The sequence below is a fragment of the Ammospiza caudacuta genome, chromosome 7, assembly GCF_027887145.1.
Source record: "Ammospiza caudacuta isolate bAmmCau1 chromosome 7, bAmmCau1.pri, whole genome shotgun sequence".
Lineage (NCBI taxonomy): Eukaryota > Metazoa > Chordata > Aves > Passeriformes > Passerellidae > Ammospiza > Ammospiza caudacuta.
The window spans coordinates 19,701,207-19,719,272 of record NC_080599.1 but is presented as its reverse complement, the minus strand read 5'-3'; the positions used below and the strand labels follow the sequence as shown (position 1 = coordinate 19,719,272).

General features: G+C 50.0%; 2 protein-coding genes across 2 annotated transcripts in view; one reads left to right on the top strand and one right to left on the bottom strand.

Annotated features, from left to right (window-relative positions):
• FIRRM (FIGNL1 interacting regulator of recombination and mitosis) overlaps positions 1–1,502 on the top strand; it is a 16,444-nt gene extending 14,942 nt beyond the window's left edge. The window contains exons 22-23 of the mRNA XM_058808193.1: positions 451–564; positions 844–1,502. Coding sequence (XP_058664176.1) covers positions 451–564; positions 844–1,029 — 300 coding nt within the window. The 3' untranslated portion in view covers positions 1,030–1,502. The remainder of the gene's footprint in view (positions 1–450; positions 565–843) is intronic.
• On the bottom strand, positions 1,389–18,066 carry SCYL3 (SCY1 like pseudokinase 3). Its single transcript, XM_058808192.1, has 14 exons — positions 18,012–18,066; positions 14,007–14,281; positions 12,989–13,174; positions 12,259–12,372; positions 11,394–11,450; positions 10,613–10,715; positions 9,993–10,104; positions 9,592–9,669; positions 8,099–8,238; positions 7,626–7,813; positions 6,446–6,617; positions 4,530–4,673; positions 3,255–3,982; positions 1,389–2,107 (listed from the first exon to the last, which is right to left on the bottom strand). The coding sequence occupies exons 2-14, from the start codon at positions 14,169–14,171 to the stop codon at positions 2,045–2,047; spliced, it is 2,250 nt and encodes a 749-aa protein (XP_058664175.1). The 5' UTR covers positions 14,172–14,281; positions 18,012–18,066; the 3' UTR covers positions 1,389–2,044.

The following is an 18,066-nucleotide window of genomic DNA, read 5'->3' as shown; positions in this document are numbered from 1 at the left end:
CTTAATCAAAAAATACTTACTAAACTGCACTGTTGTTTTTGAAAGAAGTTGCCTATTAAAAAGACAGGATTTGATAATTTGATTTCCTTCCCCATTTCTCTTGGATCAGTTTCTGAGATCTAAATGAGCATGTATGAAACATCTCAGTGCCTTTTGCATATTGGGAGAAATCCTCTCAGGGCAGGTGGGTGTTCCTGCAGAACAGTGGTGTTGGGAAAGGGGGGACAGCTGCAACTTGAGACAGGGCTCTGGTTGAGCAGCTTTTGGCAAGCAGATAATTTACAGAAGAACTGGCAGTTGTGGATAACCTCAGTCTCTGATCCACAAGAGTGTGTGAGAAATAATATTCTTTGAACTGCACATTAAAAACCCTCCCTCTCACCCTTTTGTTCTGGCCTATAAATTGTGCCTGTGAAGGTTTAGTTACCTCTCCTGGGGCTTTCTCCCCAGACAAGGCAGGTGGAGGAGACAAGAGAAGCACGAACAGAACGCCTGAAGCAAGAAAGGATTACCTGGAGCGCACAGGTTTTGAAAGTGGATGGAGAATTGGAGTCAGCAGGAGAGGTACGTGTGATTCTGATAATTTCTGTCACTTCTGGGGAGTCTCTGAAAAGCTGAGCTGCTCTTGCTGCCCTCCATGTTCTAAGAAAAAAGGTCACATGCACTGCTGGCCCTTTGTATGATACTTTAATGGTCTGTAGTGCCTGCCAAGCAGCAAGAACCCTCACAGCACAAGGGACTCTTGCAGCTCTGCTCCACCTAAGGGCTTTCTTGCATTTGGATGAAGACTGATCCCTCAAGCACAGTATTAAATTGATGTTTCACGTTTGCTTAAATCTGCAGCCTGTGGCCAAGAGAGCCTGTCACCCACCCTCTGAGGAGCAGTACAAGGCAGCAGTAGGCACCATGGAGGGAGCAGTGGAGGCTGTGAAGCTGCTGCTCCAGAAAGGGCCCCCCCCAGGCTGGCTTGCAGGGAAGCTGGAGGCTCTGCACGCAGCCATTGCCACCCTCAGGGACAGCATGCGGTAGGTGCTTCTCAGGCCTTGGGGACAGTGACCCAGCTCAGCTCCCTGGGGGAGGGAGGAGGTGCCTTCGTGCCAGGAGTGCTGCAGAAGAAAAAGCTGTGCCATGGGGCAGTGCTTTGTGTGCCAGGATGGACTGAGGGGGGCAGTGCCAGCCTCTCCTGCATGGCCTGATGGGTTTGAGTGCACTACTGGACATGGGAGCTGTGGGTTTGTGTATTGCTTGTTCTTCTACTGTGCAGAGATAAACATTCCATGACATTGGATTCTGAACACTGAGAGGTTTGAATCTGTTGTAAAAGTAGCAGTGATCTTGTTCCTGTCACATGCAGGCACTCCACACTAGGGTGATAATTTAAAAATAATCTTTATTGTTCTTTACAGTTAAGAGCAGAAAGAACATGGTGCTTAAGCAGTTTCTGGTTGTTCACTGAATGGTTCCCAGCACCTCTTGAGCCATCCATTGACAGAACTATACATACAGAAATAAATAAGTTGAATAAACTGTACATCATCTTAAAATCATCTCTTAGCTGAAAAGTTAAAAGGAGCCATTTCTAAGGGCTTTATTTTTCTGGGAAAGGGAAAAGAAACCAAACAGGAAAACCAAAGGAAAAAGGCACATTAACCAAGAAAACTCAGTGTGACTTTCATTTATTGTCAGCAGTTTTTCAGGGAAGGGGTGAGTTCTGGATCAATCTCCTCCACCCACCACTCTTGGCCTGCAGTAGCACATCAGCACCATCACCACCATAGCTGTCCTGTCTCTGGGAGCAGGGGCAGCACCACAGCTGGGCATATTGCTGGAGTGCAGGCTCACCCCTGCAGCTTTTGGCACAGACTGGGAAGGAGCAGCCCTGGCAAGAGCTCAGGCCCCACAGGGTCATGTGGCTGTGCAGCAAGTGCCTGCCTTATGGCAAAAGCAGTGCTGAGGTACTTTAATATCCACTGTACTGGGGAAGCAGCAGCTCCTGTCACAGGATCCAACACACCATCTATCACCTTGGTCTCCTTCAGAACTGTTACCAGTTTGTATCATCTTCCCAGTTCAACTCCTCTTCTTCACCCCAGCCTGTAGCTTCAGCCTAGAATCACATAAAATTATCAAGATTAAAGGATGTGGAATGTACTCGTGTGCTTAGCACAGCCCAGGAGCCAGGCAGGAGCCTGTGGGGCTTGGGATGGCAGAGCATGCATCCACAAAAGCCCAAAAATGCAATGTCAGTACTTGCAGCTTATGCTCTTAAAGAACTTTGTCTTTAAGGTGATTCCTCCTGTAGTTCAAAAGCAGATTTATCAGGGAGTCTTTTTTTTTCTTTACTGTTTGTATCAAACCCACTTCCCATTAAAAAATGATGCCATACATTAGAGGATTTCTTTCCCCTAGGAAAGAGCTGTTTTCAGGTTGTATTCTAACACTAAGTTTGATTTCCCCTTCCCACTGACACAGATCTCACTGCCTTCCCCCCACAATGGGGTTGGGGTGATGACAGTCACAGGACACTGTGCCACTTTCAAATGTCATAAACAACCTCAGTTTACAGCCCAGGCTCCTCTCCCCATGCTCCCTGCTGTCCCTGGGGTAGCTCTCTTAAGGCTGAATGAGCAAAACAACTTCAAGTCAACACCTGTTCCCTAGGGGAGTTACATGTTCAAGTGGGAATGCTGCCTTCCCCTCCTAGCAAACAGCAATGGTCTTTGGAGTCTCCCTGATTGGGCTACAGGGATTTATCTGCTTAAACAAACTCCAGTTTTGTGACTCCCCCATCTCTGAAACAGAGAAATGTTTCAGCTATTCTTTCATGAAAACAACACACCCAAAAATCTTTACTCTGTAATCCAGATGTTCAGGTTTCCTGGGCCTTACTTTAAAGGCTATTATGTTTTGCTAGAAGAGTCAGGAAAAACACTTCAGTCCTGAGCACTCTGTGCCTGAGAGCCCCTTCTGTCAGTGGATGGGACCATGTCTGTTCAGCAGCCAGGACCCAGCCTTGTTTTACCTGTCCTGACCAAACTCTCCTTAACAAATCACAGGATTCCAGGATACAGCAGCACAGAGTAAAAGCTGCAGCTAAAACTCCTGAGTGCTTGTAGTAGTGTGCAAATGGAGCCCATTCCCTGTTTCCTAACAGGGCTCCCTTTGCTGTACCAAGTGCCCACTGCAATACCTGTGCCTGCTCTGTGCTGAGGAGCCTCTCAGGGCTGCAGTCACCTAAACCTGGAGCCTCTTACCTCAATCACATCAGCTGCTGCAAATTTGGATGAGAACAGCACAGTCTGGGAGGCCCCTTCTCTGCTGGACAGCCCACCTGAGTGGGTGGGAATAACTGCTTCTGTCCTTGCCTCAGGTAAAATCAAGAGGGAGGAAGAAGGTTTAATGTCTGGGATCATGTCAGCAAACCAGTCCAGCTCTGGGTCTTGCACAGGTTTCCTCTTCACTTTGATGGTGAATTCTTCTCCCAGGCCAGACTCTGATGAAGACTTCAGCCTTTCCTGAAAGGTTTTTGGCAGCACAGTTTCTCCCAGTGGTTCCTCATGGTCCCACTTGTCATTGCTCCAGCTGTTCCCATGGCAAGGCTTTGTGGGGGGACTCAGTCTGAGGCTTTTCAATTCTTTGCTCAGTTGCTGGGTACCTGGCAGAGGCCTTTCAGCTGCACCAGCCTGTGTCACAGTGGGGCAGGATCCTGAGGACAGTTTGTGACTGGGGCTCCTGGGTTCAAAGTAATCCCAAGGCTTCTCATCCACATCATGATCAGCAAAGTAAGGTCCTGTGCTGCCCTGCAGCTCCTGGGGCTGGATCTGGATGTTCACAGTTTTCTCAGTGTCTGTCTCCTCTGGCTCACTCCAGTCTGGCCACTCCTCTGCTGGCTTTTCTGAGGTAGTCAGAGAGCTCCTGCTGCTCCCCAGGGTATTCATGCTTCCAGGAATTCCATTCAGGGGGGGCTCAGTGCCTTGCTCACCTGTGGAAGGCAAAGGTGTTACACACTCATTTAAAGAGAGCAGAAGTTCTTGGCATTACAGGCACCACCTGGCATGGGAACAAGCCAGTAATTGATTGGAAAGAAAGCTCCTCTTGGATTAGAAAGCTGGGACACCTTCCTGCTGGCAAAGGAGGGAATTCACCTCAGAGCCCTGGGGCAACACAAGCTGATTGCTGATAAGCACGAGGTGGCTGAGCAAAGGCCATGGAAGGAAACAGAACCAGCTCTGACTGTCAGAATGAGCTGCTCTGTAAATGCAGAGTATCTGCTGAGCTGGGAGGGGTGAAAGCACAGCACAGAATCTGCCATAAGAAAACAAATTCAAGTCCAGGCACTCAGTCTGTGTGTGTCAGCTTCCCAAACAGCCATTCCCTAGCATGCTAAGGATCACAATCCCCCTCCTTCACTGTGGCCTTCTGTGGTTCACTTTCAGATGAGCACATGGGGGGAACAGGCACATCTTTTCAAGCAACACTTCCTTGGTGAACACTTGATTTCTGAAAGGAAGCACTAGGGCAGGTTTTACCTGTCTGTGAAGCCAGGGGATTGTCCTGTTGCACAGGAAGCTTTTTGCCAGGTGCATTTGCAGAGCTGGGGAACGAGCTGGGACTGCTCTTCAGGGCCTGAGAGGTTTGGTTTCTCTGATTGATCACACCATGACTGGGGGAACCTGCCAAGATAAAAGAAAAGAAAGGACATGAGTGCACAAGGTGTGCTGTCAGTCTGAGCTGAACTGCCTGAAGCACTGGAATGTTCTTTTTGAACAACACTGAGGCCTGGCACAGCAATCCAACAGCTGCACCTCCTGATCCATAGAGAACACAATGCTCCTCTGTTCCTGCTGCCTGCCAGTACAAAGTTATGGCAACTGTACATGGTCAGCTTTGCTGAGATGTTCTTTCAAGAAACACACAATGAATAAACTGATTAGGATCAGAGCAGATGCTTTAAAAATGCTGTTTGCCACCTGGCTGGATCCAAAATCCCAACTGCATCACAAATCCCCTGGTACCTGCCTTACACAAAAGCACTGCACTCACTCACAGCAATTCCAAGCATAACTCATGACACTACACAAACCCTTTTCCCTGCCTGGGCATGGGCACAGCAGCTCCCTGGAATGAGAAATGAGAGTCTCTACTCTGAAAGCTGCCCTGGCAGTGAGGTGAGGTGGGTGGTGGGCAGCCCAGGCCATGCTTTGGAGCTGCCCAGGGCAGGTGTATTTATTTCCCTGGCTCACTGATGCCAGCTTGGCAAGCACATGGCTGCAGGCCATTTTTGGGAGCTGCAGGGTATGATCAGTGCTGGTGATGGGAGCCTGTGCCACCATTTCCAAATGGCACAGTTTGGGCCAGGCTGCACTTCCTTGCACAGGGCTCATGTGTGTCCCCAACCAGCTGTGCCTGCCTAGGCTGGGCATCACCAGTGCCACCAGACACACATGGCCCACAGGAAAGGAACACAGGGAACCCACCCCCTCCCCAGTGCCCTTCAGTAAGGGCACATCCTCTGAGGGGCTTGAGCAAACAGCTCAGTGAGCATCATAAGCTCAGCCTCTTGTGCTGCTTTTTGCAGATCATCACTCACTGTTGAGGACAAAGGTGGGGTTTTTGTTGTTTATCAATAGTTAAATCAGATCTGATTTTAAGTATGTGCTGAAAAATAAACCTGTGATCCAAAGTGATTTATTTACTACAGTCTACTACAATAAATAATTAAAGGAACTAATGCAGTGAACCATCCACAGATTTTAATGAAGGGTGGTAGCTGCCAGTACACACATTAACAGGAAGCAAGCACTTAAACTGATCTGTCATGTCTTTCATTTGGTATCTCTACATCTAAAGTTGCACAGATGCTGACTTTTCCCTTGTTATAAATTCTGAGTTTCAATATCCAGAGAAGCTTTCCCTTAGCACACTTGGTTCCAAGTTATCTAGCAGGTGCAGGGGCTACTGTCTTCACTTGCATTAGCTGAAAAGCCTCCAGAGAGCTGAGAAAATAGGGAAGTTGGTATTCCTTTTCCAATCTATGAATAGAAATTGGGGGAAGAACATGAGATTTACTGGTTTTAAGAACAGAAAGGACAGAGGGAATATTAAATAACTGCCTGTGTAAGTCCTTCAGAAAGGAAATACAGTTTTTTCCACAGAAGACACACACACATACACTATCTGCTTTACTTACAGGGATTCTTAAATGAAGAAGAGATTTCACTTTTTCCCAATATATTTGGTATATTTAAAATGCTTTTATATAACTCTTCTTCTGGTATCAATTCTGTATCTGCAAATAACCTAACTTAAAATCCAAGTTTTGCTGCAAATTAGCTTTTTTTTTCAATTAACCTGTCACCAGGAACAGATGAATAATCCAAGAAATTCTGCCTACACTGCTTGGACAGAACAGGCCAGCACCCCAAGAGCACTCTGACTCTTTTACCTTCTGGGGAGAGATCAGCAGTTTTCATGAAACTTGGTGCAGAGCTTTTGAAGATCTTTGTTCTTTCTCCACCCACAACCACTTCAGGCCCAAGCAGGGAGACAAGGACAGCCAGGCTGTGCAGGGTTATGGCCACGATGGAGTCACTGGTGTCCCTCAGGCCCAGCAACACCTGCACCAACAACACACTGATGTCAGCACAGCACAAACTCTGCTTTTGCACTGCTTGCCTCCTCAAGTGCTACTTTTGCAGCACATCTCATTTCTAATCCCCTGCAGCTCTCAGTAGAGACTGGATGTTGTTTCAGAGCATAAAATTCCACTTTGTGCTACCAGTTAAGTAGGGTGGCTGATGCTAGGGGACTCTGAGCAACCTGGTCTAGTGGAAGGTGTTCCTGCCCATGGCAGGGTGTTGGGTTAGGTCAGGTTAGGTCAGGTTAGGTTAGGTTAGGTTAGATGATCCTTCAAGTCCCTTCCAACCCAAACCATTCAGTGATTCTGTGAAGTCCCATATGTTGGGCAAGATGAAACAGGAAAGCCTTATAAATATGATTGCCTGGCAAAAGATTTTGAGAATATAGAAAGTATAAGTGAGATTGAAATGAAAGCAAGCTTTGAGATGCCTCAGTTACTGAACAACTGGAAAACAATGGTGTGGCCAGCTGAAGGTAATCCCCTTTTGATGGAACAACACCCTCTGCTTGCAGGCAGCTCCAAGGGTCAGAGCAGACCATACAGCTTGGCAGAAGGGGCCCAAAGAGGAGTTTTTAGGGTTTAAAATGTAACACAGTATGGTAATGTAATGGATTATGTAATGGATAATGTAGGATTTTTATCTTGTATTAGAGTGGTTAGTGAGAATTAGAACATTCAACACAGAAGATTTATGGTATTTTAATGGGAACTTCTCTCTCTTTTACTCTTCCTCACCTTTTCATCCCCTTACTAGGCTCTTGCCTTCTCTCTCTTTATCTCTCTCTCCCTCTTTGGGGCCTGCTCTGAGCTGTGTTTGGCAGCTCCCAGCAGGGCCATGCACCCAGGCCCTTTGCAATAAACCACAAAGTCCACGACCTGGCTGCAGAGATCTCTGGTGTCCATCCATCCCAACCATCCTAGCCCCATATTCCAGCATACAGCACCCAATTCCAGGGTGCAGCACCCCAGGTGTGCTGTCCCTAACCTGGGGCAGGATGATGTTCTTCAGCTCCTCCCGAGAGAAGAGCTCGGCGTAGGCGTGGATGTGAGACAGCAGCACCATCCTCACGTGCTCCTCGTGCACCTCAAAGAGCTTCAGCAGCACAGGGATGACGTGGGCCTGGAACAGGGCTGGTGACAGCAGGCAGCTGGGCTGGCTCTCCCCACTTTGCTCTAGGGAACAGAGGTGAGGATGGGAAAAGGCTGCTTCACCCAGCAGAGACAGCTCAGCCAGCAGCTGCCGAGTGGTGACACCAGGATCATTGCTAATTCTCCCCCAGCAGCAGCAGAGCAGCGCAAAAGAGGAAGCACAGATAACTGTCCTGTCCAGTTCTGTCTCTTACAGCATTTGTTCTGTCAGGGAAACACCACTATTCCCTTGATGCAATGAAACAACTGCTCTGAATTCATTGCAAACTTGTCAGGAGTAATTGTGATGAGGAAGTATTTAAAGGTCACCTTTCTTTGGGCCCAGCAGATGAGGAAGAAAACTCTTGACAGCTACAGGTTCTGCAAACACGAGCTGATTGAGCAGGAGAGGCACCAGCCGTGATGCAATCAGCTCCTCTGACAATCCAGCCACCCTGTCCAGCAGGAATCTGCATTCCAGGAGACAGCAATTAGTATCAAGGCAGCCTTCCATGCATTTATGCCTGTTCCCCTTAATATCATTTTCCCCTTTTTGTGTTTGACTCATCCAGAGTCAGTGTCCCACTGCAGCATTCTGACCTACAGAGAGAATCCTCTGCTCCTGCCTGAGGCAAAGACAGCACAGAGCAGGAGCCAGAACCACATCCTGTAACACCCCACACCTCGATCACAGGCTGGCACAAGCACATCCAGCTGGCACAGGAAGCTGCTGGGGCATCAAACTGCTCTGAGCTGCTGGCATCCCCTGTGAGCTGCAGTCAAACCTGCAGCAGAGAGTTCTCCCCTCACTCCTCACCCTGGTCCATCACAAGGATTTATTTTGCTGCTGCTTTGCAAAAGGCTGTTCTACCTGCCACACAAGGGAAGTTTCCCTTTTGAAACCACTTCCATCTAATGAGGCCAACAGATTTGCTTTATCAGAGCTTAATTTTGTGCAGCTGCTCTTGTCTGTCAGATTTTCATTTTAAAGTACTAATTATCAGTTACTGCTGTCTCTCTGTGCTTGGAGGAGATCAAGAGAAGGGTGCACATGCTGGGAAGGCCCCTCTGCCTGATGGAAGGGCAGCACTCCCCTATCTTGAAGTAAAGTGTTCATCCCCTCCCTCAGTAAACTCTGCTGACACAGAGATAGTGAGAAACTCTCTGAATATTCCTGCTACGGATCCCCATTCTCCTCTTACTTCTCCACTTAAACCTCAAACTAATTAAAAATAACTGATGTATAAAATAGGCAGGAAAACAGCTCTGTGAGAACACCAAGGCTCTTTTATGTGGAGAAAGAAAAAATCAGCTTCTCCCCTTTTCAGGCCTAGATAATGCCATGATTACACAGAAAATTCCTTGACAGAAAAATTCTTGGGGACCACAACAGTGGGATTTACTGCAAGATGTTCCACTACTGCAGCTGAGACATCCATTACAGGCAACAGCTTTACTCTTGGCACCAACATGATTACTTCACCCAGCAAGTCTTACTGCAAACCCTCTCACTGGCAGCTGCATCCCTCTGGAGGCTGGGGAGCATCAGGGTGATGCAGAGCCCAGCAGGGAATGCTCCTCCCAAACACCAAACCAGTCACAAGGAATTGGGAAATGAGAGGTGGAGAGTCTCCTCTTTGATAGAGCTCTTACTTTGGCTGGAGTACCCAGAGTGTTACAGAGTGACCAAGGTTCTGCCAAAGCCACCAAATCTGCCACCTGAGGAATTGCCTCTGGCCAGGAGCCTTCCCACAATCCATTTGCAGAAGGGTGCTTTATCATTCTGAAATAAGAAGCTTCCACATGACAGTTCCTTCACTTACTTGAAAAATTCAGTTTTCTCCTCCTCAGACTTTAGTGTTAAGGTCTTCAGAAAATTCACAACTTCCAGAAAATCATTCCTAAGCACAAAACCAAAAGCTGTCAAGTGTAATCCTTATTGATGCTTACACCACCCACTGTGAAGAGACTGAAAACCCCCCCCCCCCCCTTTAGAAGAGAAAACAGAGAGACCCAAGTAAAATGCTGGTGGATCAAGAGTGCCAGCAAGCAGGTGACAGCCAAAGGCTGCTCAGCACCTCTTTGGGAGGGCTGGGAACACCTTCCTCATTCAAGGAGCCTCTTTGTCAAGGATCCCTGCAAGAGGCAGGGATAAAGTCTGCACTCCCATCCCACCTTCAAAGCAGCATCAAGACCAAGAGAGGCCTGATATTCCTGTCCTTACCTGAAGAACTCGTGAGACAACAGGCTGGACAGTGGTGGGCGACACTTTGGGTCTGGATTCAGCAGTGTACAGTGCAAGGTTCGCTGAAAGCTGGAGAGAATATCTGCTGAAACTGAAATCCAGAGCACCTACTGTTAGATTCCTCTCTCCACACTGAACAAGACACATTCAGGACTCCTCCATCTCCCACCAAACTTATTTTTAGCAAAAGTGCAAAAGGAAGGGGAAAGTAGCATTTCCATTTCCCTTCCCAACCTGCCTGGCTACTGGGCCTCCAAGGAGTGCTACTGTTCTCCAAGAAACTTCTGCTGCCTCTCTGCTGAAGTGGCAGCCCCTGCTCAGCTGTGGCTCTCAAGACCCCCCCTGCCACATCCACAACCCTTGGCAGGACCAGAGCAGGTTTGGGAGTGCTCGTGTCACATGGGCTGGTGACCTCCAGCCACACCTGACAACGTCTCCACAGGAAAAGGGGAACACAGGAAAAAAGTCTGCAAACAGGGAACAACCCTGGCCACTGAGCCCACAACACTGCTGCAGAGCAAGGTGGGATGTTCAACCACACCAGGAGTGAACCAGAGGGCCTGTCACCAGCAAAATAAACCAGTGTCATTCATTCTCACCCTGATCATGGAGAACTGTCAGGAGATTCTCAACTGTTGTCCCAAAGGCGTAGGCGTCCCTCGCGTGCCCGTAGCTGCTGGGCAGCATTTTGAAGTCTGCAGACTGAAAACAAAACAAAACACCAAAAAAAACCAACCCAGCAAGGCAGGAGCTTATGAAATATGTGGTGTCTTCCATAAGTCTTTATTCCCACCCCCCACCATATACACACTCTAGTTCTTTTTATAGCACTAAAGCATCACTGTGTACCCTACAAGCAGAATATTATGCTAAAAAAACTCCACTGGGGAATTTATAACCCAAAGGAGCAACTCCATCATGATGAAACAACTCCCTGATGAATGCAGGCAGTCAACAGCTTTCAGCATTTCTATGGAAACAGGCAGTAATTAGAGAGCAGAAGCTGCTCCTTCAGCACAGGCAGCTCCAAGGATTCTCAATGGCTGGGAAGTGACTGACAGGTAGGGAAAAGCTGTGCTCAGAGTTACACAACCATGGGACCACAGTGATCTGGGCACTCTCAGCAACTACTCTGATTTTTGCAAAATTTGGTGATTTAGAAGCAACACAAAGAGTTTGAAAAGTAGCATCACCTGTGCCCAACACCATTCCCAAAGCAGGGATGGGACAGAGGAGGGACAAAAGGAAACCTCAGATAATATCCAAGAGCCACTTCCATGCCATTTAGGCACGAGGAAATACAACATGAATGTAAAACTATTTCCTGCCCACCAGGTTTTTCTTTGCTGGCAGCAGGGAGCCCCTTGAGCTGGCACTCACCATCTCCTCGCAGGGGATGCACGACTGGTCTCGCACCGACCTCACGTGGCAGAGGAACTGCAAGGACAAGGGGGGACCATGAGCTGATCCCTGTCCCCTCAGTGGCCATGAGCTGATCCCTGTCCCCTCAGTGCCAAGAGGGGACCATGAGCTGATCCCTGTCCCCTCAGTGCCAAGGGGGGACCATGAGCTGATCCCTGTCCCCTCAGTGCCAAGAGGGGATCATGAGCTGATCCCTGTCCCCTCAGTGCCAAGAGGGGTCCATGAGCTGATCCCTGTCCCCTCAGTGCCAAGGGGGGACCATGAGCTGCCTCTGTGTCCCCTCAGTGCCAAGGGGGGACCATGAGCTGTCTCTGTGTCCCCTCAGCAGTTGTGCCCCTGCCCCTTCTGCTGGCACCCAGGGCAGGCTGTGCCTCACTGCACAGCAAGCAGCAGAAATCAAAACAAGAATTGTTCTCTCTGCTACCAAGCAGTGAAAATGCCACCAGCACAAGCTAAGGAGGCATTTAAATTATTTTTCTTAATGGCTTGTTTCAACCTGACTCTTCCTGCTCTTTTTCTATTTTTATATCAGTCCAGAAGGCAAAGATTTCTCACTCTCCAGTGTGTGAGAAGAGCCAGCAGTGTCCCTTAGAAAAGCAGCTGTGTTTTGGCTAATGGAGAATTAATTTGTGTGGACATTTTGGTTTATAGCAATGGTGTCCACAGAGCAAAGCTCCAGGACAGAGCTGGAAGTGAGCCAACACATTTAATAGCAAATCCAGCTCAGTGGAAGGACTTGGGCCTTCACCCCCATAGATGGCCAGATTCCACAGGCCAGGAATCCTCCCCTGGCCATCCAGGGTGCACTTGGCTTGGCTCTTACCTCTGGGGTGGCTTCACTGAATTTACAGACTGTTTCCATTCCTCCCAGCTTCCAGTGCCCGTCCTCACTCACAAACACAGATGACAAACAGACGTTGTTGTGAGTTAGGTTTCCCTAAAACATAAAAACAAAACAAAAAAAAAAGGGTTACTGACTTGGGGGAGAGATGAAGATGTAGAATCTTAATCAGCACTAATTAGGTACTGCAGGGGGCTGAGGGAAAGCTGCCAAAAGACCACACAGCTCCTCTGGGACATTGTGCGTGAGCAGCAGGTGCCAGGCAGGAGGGCCAGGGTTTTAGAGCAGACAAAGCTTTAATTGTCACAGCCCCTGCAATGCAACTGTAAATCCAACTGTGAACACAAAACCCCAGAGCTACAGTCTGAGCTGGGATTTACCTGGGCAAACACACAGTGCCCAGACAGGGCAGCAGTGACACCAATCTCTGCCATCAGCTGTACACAAACACCAAGGCCTTGCAGTCCCTAAAGCAAGAAGTACTACAGGCAGATCCAGGCTGGATCTTCCCTCATTTCCACAACATTTTCAACTACCCTTCCTCCTCCAAAGCAGGCAAGTTTAGCAGTTTCAGCCTACAAGCACTGTGGGGCACACGTCTGTCCTTTTTGGGAGGAATCAGCAGTGAGTCACCCAGCCAAGGCCAGGTACAACACTGTCACACTTCCTCCGTGTCCCAGCAGAGCCTGATGGTGCTGCCAGGGGTACCTACCCTGTCATGGAGGAAGATGAGTGCCAGCAGCACATCGTAGATGCCTGCACAGATTTCTGCAGCAGAGAGTGTCTCCAGGACCATCTCCAGGGGCTTCACCCGCTCTGTGACCAGGTGGATCCCGTTGGCCTCCACGGTGCAGGACAGGAAGCGCAGGAGGCAGGGGTGGCGCAAGGTTTTCAGGTGCTTCAGGAACAAAGATGTGTCAGACCTGCTCTGAGGCAGCTCCTCCAGGTGCACAGCTCAGCCCTGCCCCCTTAGCCATGGCTTCTCATGGAATTCACACAGCCCATCCCTGCCCCTCACCAAGCACCCTGCAAGCTTACTCACTCAGACTGCAGAACTTCTTAAAATACATTGAAAACAGAATCATAGAATGGTCTGGGTTGGAAGGACCTTAAAGACCACCTTGTTCCATCTCCCTCCTATGGGCAGGGACACCTTCCACTATCCCAGCTTGCTCCAAGCCCTGCCCAGCCTGGCCTCGACACTTCCAGGGATCCAGGGGCAGCCACAGCTTCTCTGTGGGCAACCTGTGCCAAGGTCTCACCACCCCCACAGAGAACAATTTCTTCCCCTATATCCAATCTAAACCTACTCTCTCTCTCTCAGTTTGAAGCCATTTCCCCTTGTCCTGTCACTACATGTTCTTGTCTCTCCATCTGTCTTGTGAGCTCCCTGCTGGCACTGGATGGAGAAAAATCTTACACAGAATAAAATCCTTACTCATAATAAATATGGTACTTTGGGTGGGATTCACCCAAGAAAGATCCTAACTTGCATCTGCAGGAGGAGACAGGACCTTGCAAAGGTCTGAACTGCTGTCTGAACATTGCTGCCCTCAGCACAATGACTTCTGCAGCTGCCAACCCCCTTCTGCCGCTGCCAACCCCCTTCTGCCCCATGGCCAGGCTGGCTTCCACGTTCCTCCTGCCCTCACTCCCAAGGGTTTGACTGATTCCCACCCTGCCAACAGAAGGAGGGGGAGCTGTGCAGCGTGTCCCAGGCCAGGCAGTACCTTGGCAGCTTTGTTGACCTTGTCCTGGCTGTCCCTCTTGTACACGAACACGGAGGCGCGTTTGCCATCCTGCAGCACGGCCGGGTGGATGCTGTGCCCGCTGGGCAGCGTCAGCGGCGGCTCCTGCAGGCTGTAGCTCTTCAAAGCACTGTTCTCTGAGCCCATGCCTTGCACAGCTGCCCTGCTCACCACAAACAGGCCCTGGCTGCACGAGGACTTGCTTTGGGCAGCTTTAGTTCCAGCAGGTGCTGTCCAGGTCACTTTCAGAGCATTTTCTGCAAAGCAAGGAACAGACATGAAGAATCTCCTCCTGCCAGAATCTGTCCAGACCCAGGACATTGCTCTGGCTGCCCTGGGTGATTCCAGACTCTGGCAGGGGGCTCAGAGACCTTGGCACAGAGTCACAAACACCTGTGCCTTTGATTTTAGCCCATAGAAACAATTACCAACTTTGTGTGAGGAGTTACAAGGCACATGAGTTTGAGTAGAATGACAGTGAATTTGTCACAGGGTGAAAAAGTAGAATTTTGGAGATTTAGAATGGGGGTTCAAGAGGCAAGATAAAGAAATCTGGGTGTGTTCTGTCCTTCTTCTCCTTCATCTTCTGCTGTGATGGTGACACTTCTGGATTGGTTTAGAGTAGAGACAGAGTGTCTAACATAGGTGATAGGTATTGGAAAATTATTGTAAATAAAGTACACATAGTTCTTAGTATAAAAATTTATCTACAGCCAGTAGAGACTCACTGTCTAATAGGTGATAGGTATTGGGAAATTATTGTAAATAAAGTACACATAGTATAAAAAAATTTAACACCAACCCAAGGGCAGGAGCTGTGCCACAACCCGACCTGCTGGACAGATCTCAGCAGGTCAGAGAAAGAATGGAACATATAAGACAAAATAAGTTTGAAAAGCAGAGCTGAGGAATCTTGACTTCTTTGGTCATGGGGTTGGGGAAAAAAGACTCTTTAATACCTCAGGAGCCATTCCAGCAACACAAAACCCAAGAAGTATCCTCTCCTTGAGTTTTAAGGACAAGAATGAAATCCCCAAAGTTCACTTTGTAAAGGAAACCCAGTGTCCACAAAAGGGTTTGGATCAACAGGAGCAGCTCTCAGCAGTGGGGCTTGGAGTGCACTGGCACCTGTGTCAGCATCAGCAGCAGCTCTGACACAGAGCAGCACCCACAGCCCATCCCTGCCCTGGCTGAGACCCACCAAAAGCAGGATCCAGCAACAGACACCCACTCCAAGGGTTAAACTGATACTAAGCACAGTTAGGAAGTGTGACTGCCACTCCACAAGCAGCCCCTGGCCGCCTTAAAAACACCATTCCTCAATTCTCCAAGGCAGAGAGAAGAATGCAGTGAAGGAGGAAGGGTTACAAGCTGGATTTCAGGAGGTTACCTATAGCCAGGTACCCTCCAGGAGCATGTTTTCCCCCTTGATTACCTTCTCTCCATGTGACAAATATTCCTTCTGCCTGCCAACACTTCCTTCCTCCCACAGCCTGTCAGGAAGAGGCTGACACAGATTTCTGTGCTGTTTCCTCACACACAAAACCGGTAAAACAAACACACTGATTGCAGAGGCTTTTTTGGAAAACACTGACCCAGCACATGCTCTGTCATCAGGCTTGTGATCACAGGCCAGGGGTGAGACCTGAACCTGTCTGCACACAGAAGCCAGCAAAGCCTCCTCAGGAATCAGAGGGACAGAGAAACCCTCAGTTGTTGTCAGGAAAAGTGGGGGAAATTGCCCATCCCCAAGCGTTTTATTTTTGGCAACTGGAGAATTGCTTCATTGTGGTTGTTCCCAGCCATGACCTGAGGCTTCAGGGAGGCAACACCACAGGAGTCTCCCAGCCCCCCAGCAGAGCTGTTCCCTCCCAAGCTGCTGCTCTGGCCCCTCACCTGTGTCTCCAGTCTCCCAGGAGCCCCGAGCTCAGAAATGCTCAGAGCCTTTGCAAAGAGCTGGTTTGTTACAGTTCCCTGGCTCCTGTAACCCTCCAGAGGGTACAACAACCCCTGCAGCCTGAAATGGGGGGGGAACAGGGGCTTTTAATTAATTCTGTGTCCTGATCCACCTAAAATCTGAATTAACTACAGAACTTGCAGCTCTCTCCCCTCTGGTGTCAGGCAGGGATCTGCACCTTTTCAGCACTGATTCCTTAAATGGCACCTTTAGGACATAAAAGGAAAGTTATGGAAATCTAAACTGCAGCTTCCCAGCACTACACAGAGGGGCTGACAGGTAAAAAGGAAACACAATGCAGCAATAACACATGCCTCTAAACTGGATTTTAATTTGGTGAGCTCCCTGGCACAAAAGCATTCATGCTGCCCCCAAACAACATTCTCCTCTCCAGACAGAGCCTGGGAGCTCTGCCCTGGCTGCCCCAGCTCCTCCTCCTCACCTGTGTGCAAGGCACCAGCTGCTGCTCCTGGGCACAGCCAATGCACTTCTCTGCATTCTGCTCTTCTCAGCTGTGCCTCATTTAGCTGTTCACCTCAATGATTTCTCACTCAGGACACCTGAAAATATCTGGGCTCACCTGATGCCTCAGGTTCCTCCAAATGCACATGGACATATTTGTCATCAGAGACACACACAGTTCAGGAACAGAACCACAGAATGGTCTGGGTTGGAAGAGACTTTAAAAGCTCATCCCATTCCACTCCCCTGCCATGGGCAGGGACACCTTCCACTATCCCAGGCTGCTCCAAGCCCCATCCAACCTGGCTCTGGGCATTTCCAGGGATGGGGCAGCCACAGCTTCCCTAGGCAACCTGTGCCTCACCACCCTCACAGGGAAGAATTTCTTCCCCACACTTCACCCAATTTTCCCCAGGTTCCATTTGCAACCATTCCCACCTTGTCCTGTCACCTTTCCTGATGAAGAGCCCCTCTCCAGCTTCCCTGGAGCCCCTTCAGATACCGGAAGGCTTCTGTGAGGTCTCCACGCCACCTCCTCCAGGCACAACAACCCCGACTCCACCAGCCACAGGGGAGGTGCCCCAGTCCCCTTAGCAACTTCATGGTCTCCTCTGGACTTGCTCCAACAGTTCGGTGTTCTTCTCATGCTGAATATTGCGACAGCAGAGTCATCCTCACGCCTGTGATGTAGCTGAGCCCTGCTGTACCAACAGCCAGCTGCAAACACACCGCCCCTCGCCAGGGAAACTCCTCTGGGGATCAAACACGAGCAGCCTGCGGCACCCAGGGCTTTTTTTACGGCTATTCAAACTCCAGCTGGCAAAAACATCGGCAAAGGTCTGTGCCCAGGTGTGGCTCTCCGGAGCCAAAACAAACCATTACTCACGCAACTATGAGTTAAGAGCATTAACCCTTTTGGATCTTATTTCCAACTAATTGTAAACGTGAATGTCAGATGTAATACACAGAACACCTTGGAAGAGACAGGAGCCCGGCAGGGAAAGCCAGAGCGATTGGTAGTAAAGGACAACGTGGATTTGCTACCAGAAAGAGATGGAATTCCCATTTAGCTTCCCTGCGGAGTGAATGACAGCCGCATACAGAGCATTCGCCTGAAACACACACACCAGCTCAGGGAGAGGTTGTTCCAGGCTTTCCCGGCTTTCCAGGCGCCCTCCCAGGCCAGCAGAGCCTGCGGGAAGGGCTCTCAGCAGTGCCGGGGCTTTGCTCCCACAGGCCGAAGTGTCCCAGGGTGACACCCCCAAAAGCCCGCCCGCACCCCGCACAAGGGCCCCTGGCAGGCAGGGGAACCAGCAGCAGCACCCTGGGAAGGAAGCCCGGCTCCACCGCGCTCCCCCGAGGCCGGTCCGACCCCGGGCCCCGGGCAGAGCGCGGTTTGAACGCCCGGGAGCCCCGGAGCAGCACAGCCAGAGCCGCCACTGCGGGAGCTTCGCCCGCTGCCCGCGGTCACAGCCCGGCCCGGGGAGCGGCACCGGGGCTGGCAGGGCCCGGCCCGCCCGTCAGACCCCACGGCAGCCCCCACCCTCGGCCCGCCCGTCCCCGTTCACCTGTGCCCGCCGGGCCGGGGCTCCGGTGCCGCTGGGCCCCGCCGGCCGCTCCGCC